At 40.7% G+C, this 5,596-nt stretch overlaps 1 protein-coding gene across 1 annotated transcript in view; it reads left to right on the top strand.

The window, feature by feature from the left end:
• The window catches only part of CENPN (centromere protein N), a 20,890-nt gene extending 16,874 nt beyond the window's left edge, over positions 1–4,016 (top strand). The window contains exons 9-11 of the mRNA XM_003791307.3: positions 356–468; positions 2,923–3,049; positions 3,300–4,016. Coding sequence (XP_003791355.1) covers positions 356–468; positions 2,923–3,049; positions 3,300–3,382 — 323 coding nt within the window. The 3' untranslated portion in view covers positions 3,383–4,016. The remainder of the gene's footprint in view (positions 1–355; positions 469–2,922; positions 3,050–3,299) is intronic.
• Positions 4,017–5,596: the final 1,580 nt, after the last annotated feature.

The raw sequence follows: 5,596 nt of genomic DNA, 5'->3' as shown, positions 1-5,596 counted from the left end.
TGTGTGTGTTTATACTTATATATATGCCTCTTAATTTTTACTCACTGTTAAAACAACTAGACAGAAATATACTGAAATGTTAATAGTACTTATCTCTGGGTGTTAGAATAATGGGTGATTTTTATTTTCTCTTTTACCAGTTTGTACTTTCCAACTTTTCTACAATAAGAAATTATTACAAGAGAAGAAATTATTACCATTATGTTTTAATTATATAAACAGTTTGAAAGGTTAGGAATGAAAGGAGGATAATTTTAAGGATAAAATATATTCCTAATGTCTATTTTATTGTATTGTATTATAGTATATTGTATTGTGTTTTTTGTCTTTTTTATTTTAAATCTTCCACCTATAGTGGATTCAAGGATCATTCATGAAAACATAACAGAAAAAGAGAAAGTCCAGAGAATAACCCTAGAAACTTTTGGAGACTGTCCTCAACCACAACTAGAATTCGCCCAGTATAAGGTAGGACATTCAACAGTAAACATTAACTCCAAGTTATTGGCATTTAAAAAACAACAAACAAAAGCCCTACATGGAAAACAAATCTAAATAAACTGTTCCTTTTTCATCACTTCAGTTTTATATAATATAAATTTATATAACTTTTAAGTTAGGTAGACCTCTTTACAGTATTTATTAAGTTTCCTTGTTGAAAAATGAGCTCTTTCGGTCCCCAAGTTGTGGGGCTGCCTTTTTATCTTACATATTAATTTAATAATGTCTAACTTGCTGTGATCTATACTTGAGGGGGAAAAGAATTATAGGGCATGCCTTTCTAGCCTATTCACACCTAGCACAGTACTTGGCACGTAGTAGGTGTTCATAAATACTTGTCGAAGAAAAGAATAAATAAGTCTTGTCATCACACAGAGGAAAACCAGCAACCTAGACAGTACTACAAACATAGTTAGTTCTTGGCCTACCACGAAGGCCAGATAGGGTTTTAGGTATCAAATGCAAGCCCATTGCCACCCTTAGAAAAACTTGAGGTTCCTCCCATCATCACCCTAATCTTGAGTCTGTGCTCATACTCATAGCACCTTCCTCCCCCATGCACCTTCCAGTAAAATTCCTTCTATTCATCCTTCCTACAGCTCTAGGCCACACTTTCAATCTACCATTGATCTGCTCCCTTTGACCTAAAGCCTGTTTGGTTTAATTTGGTTTTAGTAGTAGAAATTGATTGATACCTTTCAAGTTGGTTTCCCTAATGGCAGATTTTTAACCCCAATCCTTTTGACAGCTCTTAGTATAGGACAGTGGTTCTCCAAGTGTAGTCCCGAACTAGCACTATTACTATCACTTGGGAATCTGTAAGAAATGCAGATTGTTGGCCCCACCCTGGTCCTACTGGAGCGGGGAACATGGTGCCCAGCAATCTGTTCTCACAAGCCCTCAAGCTGCTTCTGTGCACTAAAGCTAGACAGAGCCACTGGGCTACGATATGGAAGATGGATACAGAAGATCAATTCACAAAACCTCCCTGTATACACATCTTAGAATGGTTTATTCTGGAAGTCAAGGTGCACATTTATTCTTCCCTTCTAATTTTTCCCTACCTTTTCTATTTTGAAAAATGTCAAGGGAAGCCGAGATGGGAGGGTTGCTTGAGGCCAGGAGTTCAAGACCAGCCTGGGCAACATAGTGAAGCTCTATCTCTACAAAAATAGGAAAAAAAATAGCTGGGCATGGTAGTGCATCTCTGTAGTCCCTGGGCGGGGACTGCGTAGGCTGAGGTGGGAGGACTGTTTGAGCTGTAAGCCATCACTGTGCTACCGCCCTTCAGCCTGGAGGACAGAGCAAGACTCTGTCTCCAAAAAATATATATATCAGACCTTCAGAGAGAACGTGCAAGATTACAGCAAACATCCATTTCTCTTCACGTCACGTCATGTCACCAGTTAACATTTTGCCACATTTGCTTTCTCTATTTTGAACCATTTGAGTTAGTTGCAGACATTACTCATCGATCAAATATTTCAGCCTATTGCCTCTAAATCTTAGGCATCACTTTAAGGGAAAAAAAAGATGCAACTTAGAATCCCAGAGCCAAGTACCTACTGAAGTACTGGTACTTGGATAGTTGAAAACAGATATTAAGGAATTGTGTTAGCCATGCTAATGATAGAGTCCTCTCACATCTCTTCGACACATACTGAAATATTTACAGGGAGAATGTATTGGTCTCTTGAATTTCCTTCAAAATAATCCACTGGGGTTGTGCAGCAGGAGATGGGAGGCAGAGGAACACCTAAAACAAGTCTGGCCACAAGGTGATAACTATTTCAGCTGGAGGATGTACACATGGAACTCAAACTGTGCTCCATATTTTTGTATAGACTTAAAATCTTCCATAAGAAGTTAAAAATAAATCTTAACAGTGACTCAAAAGATGTGGTATTTTTACAATGAAATGACAGATTACAAAAGACAGCCCTTGGGCAGCGCCTATGGCTCAAAGGAATAGGGCGCCAGCCCCTATATACTGGAGGTGGCGGGTTCAATCCCAGCCCAGGCCAAAAATTTCAAAAACAAACAAAAAAAAGCCAACCTTTGTTTTCCCTCACCTGTAAAGAGCCTGTAAGGTGGAACCAGCACTCAGCATATCAGGAGTCAGGTTCCCATGCTCGCTGGCCCCTTCCTTGTGTTGTTTAATATCCTTAAATTAAAAAAAAAAAAATCCTTAAACAAATCTCGGTTTGCAGGTAACAAATCAAATGGTCCCCACCCCATTAATCCCTCTATTTCTTGATGACAAGAATTAAAATGAGATTAGCAGAAAAAAAAGAATGAAATGTGTAATCTGATTTCACATTTTACCACAGTCATTTATAAATATATTTGTTTCCTTCTCTTCTTCCTTTCTTCCCTCCCTCCCTCAAAAAAATGTGTGTATGTACATATATTTGATGACAGCTTGAAACGAAGTTCAAAAGTGACTTAAATGCAAGCATCCTGGCCGAGAGAAAAGAACCCCTCCGGTGCCTAATCAAGTTCTCTAGCCCACATCTTTTGGAAGCATTGAAATCCTTAGCACCAGCCGGTGAGTGGTCAGCTTATTTACAGGCTAGAAAAATTCACACCGTCCTCCGCTCCGCCCTGTGCTGACTGATGCCTCGATGCTCCCCCTGTGGCTACCCCGTCAGGTCCTGTCTTGCAGATTCTGCCCTGTACTTCAGTGGGGTTGGGGTGGGGGACCATGATCACCATCTCATCCTGACCATTTTTCAACAGACTCAAATCCATGCCCTGGTGATTATTTTTATTTTCTTTTCTCTTTTTTCTCATTTCAGGGATTGCAGATGCACCACTTTCTCCACTGCTCACTTGCATACCCAACAAGAGAATGAATTACTTTAAAATTAGGGATAAATAAGATGCGATGTGTTTTGTAAGCAGAGCAGTTCCTTGGCTATACTGCACACACATTTCAGTTCATGGCTCGTTCTATAGCGTCTATTTAGATGCTTGTATTTTAGAAGTTAATCCTTGGTGTTGGAAACGTTGAAATATTCATCCAGTTTAATTGTTGGGACTGACTCTTCCCTGCTCTGCAGCTTGCCCCTTGACCCCAAACCTGCTCAGCGTAGGAGTTGTGGGCATTTGAGACGTGACAGGATATAGATACATACGGCTCCACACTTGACCTTGAGTGCCTGCTGCTCCAAAGTCAAGCATATGGCAGGCTCGGTGGGTGAGGCTTCTGGGCGTCATGTCTAGTGTCCTTTTTACCATTCCCACCTCTCCTTAATCCTGGTGAGGCCTGGTTCTAATTGCTACTTTCCAAAAACTTTTTTTTTTCTTAAACCTTGGATCACAGAACAAGGCAACGACAAACTATACCCAAGTCAATACATTTTAGGAGAACTGTGTAAAATTGCTCCATTCAAAGGGAGAGTAGGATCCACTGAGTTAGTATTGCAGGAGTTGCATATTCAATGATTCACTTATACAAAATAACTTTTGTGTAGTAAATATGATACTTTTCATAATCTGTCTTATCATTCAGGTACAGTCAAACTAATCAATATTATACTGATTTGTGAATAAAGACATTGGAAAACTGGTACTTTGCTTTTTTTCAGATTAATATGGGGGTACCTCTGATTTGGTTACACAGTCTGCTTTGTGGGGCTAAAGTCTGAATTGTAGGCTAGGCACCTGTGGCTCAAGTGGCTAAGGCGCCAGCCACATACATCTAAGGTGGTGGGTTCGAATCCTGCCTGGGCCTGCCAAACAACAGCGTGGTGTGTCCTCAAAAAATAGCTGGGCATTGTGTCGGGCACCTGTGGTCCCAGCTACTTGGGAGGCTGAGGCAGGAGACTCGCTTGAGCCCAGGAGTTGGAGGTTGCTGTAAGCTGTGATGGCATGGCACTCTACCCCAGGGGGAGAGCTTGAGGCTCTATCTCAAAAAAAAAAAGTCTGAGTTGTAGTCCCTTTACCCAGGAAGTGTGCCATGTACCCCTGCAGTGTACCCACTGGGTGGGAATTTACTCAACCTCTCGCTCCTCTTACTTGAATTTTATTGAGTTTTTCTCTCATGTGAGCATTTAGGTTAATCTACTGGTTCTAATTAAGTACTGACTACTTACTTTTGATGAAAATCCTTCAGTGATTATCAATGAATATCATGCCTTTTTATAATAATATTCTAAGATTTATTCCCTGTCTTACTCGAGAGAGGATTGGGGGTGATACAAAACCACATATTACAATTATAAAATTAAAAGCTTAAGAAATCTAGGCAGATGGGGGGATATAAAAAGAGAAGACAAAGTAAAGGTAGGGGTAAGATTACTACAGAAGAATGTACAAGTACCTCTCCAGTTGCTAGAAGATGGAAATCTTAGCATGGAGCCTGCCAGTGGTCAAAGCAGAGAAGAAAACACCCATTTGTAAAGGAAGGTATTTTAAAACTGGCACATCACTTACTTTTGATGAAAATCAAAAAGAGCCTTCATATACTGAATATATGAATACATTCAGAAAAGTGGGGCTAAACAATGTTTTATGATACAATGCTATTATTTACAGGTTGTAGGTCATCTTATGTGAAAAAAATATGTGAATGTTTTTAGATTTAATGTAATTTAGAAATAGCACAGACACTTCAGTTACCCCTTCCTGAGCCACAGCATGGGGACCCGCAGATTTCCTCTTGACCATAGTCAGGGTCTTGGGCGTCGTTCCCTGCTGCACACACTTAGCAGGTTCTCTGCCCTGTGCCCGGATGCCCGCGTTAGGTCTGCACAGGGGCCCTGCAGATTCCTGGGATGGGTTCACAGCCCTCCCTGGGGTCTGAACTGGAAAGACACTAGTCCTGTTATCCAGGCTACAGTGGCCCTCCCAGAGGCTCCTGCCTAAGGAAACATAGACTGGTTGAGGGCTCACTGGACTGTTACCTGTAATATATCTGATGGGCAAGTTCAGACGCAGCCTTGGCCCTCAGAGCCAAGGGCTTCTGCGGTCAAGGAATTTACTGCATGTTAGGTACAGTCTCCAAAAATGAATTGTAGCTTATTTGTGTTGTGTGTTCCCTATTTGGCAGCTATTGTACTACTGTTACATATATATACATATATATATATAT

This window comes from Otolemur garnettii, unplaced genomic scaffold (assembly GCF_000181295.1).
Source record: "Otolemur garnettii isolate 467f Iridium unplaced genomic scaffold, OtoGar3 scaffold00047, whole genome shotgun sequence".
NCBI classification, from domain to species: domain Eukaryota; kingdom Metazoa; phylum Chordata; class Mammalia; order Primates; family Galagidae; genus Otolemur; species Otolemur garnettii.
This window is presented reverse-complemented; position numbering and strand designations above follow the sequence as displayed.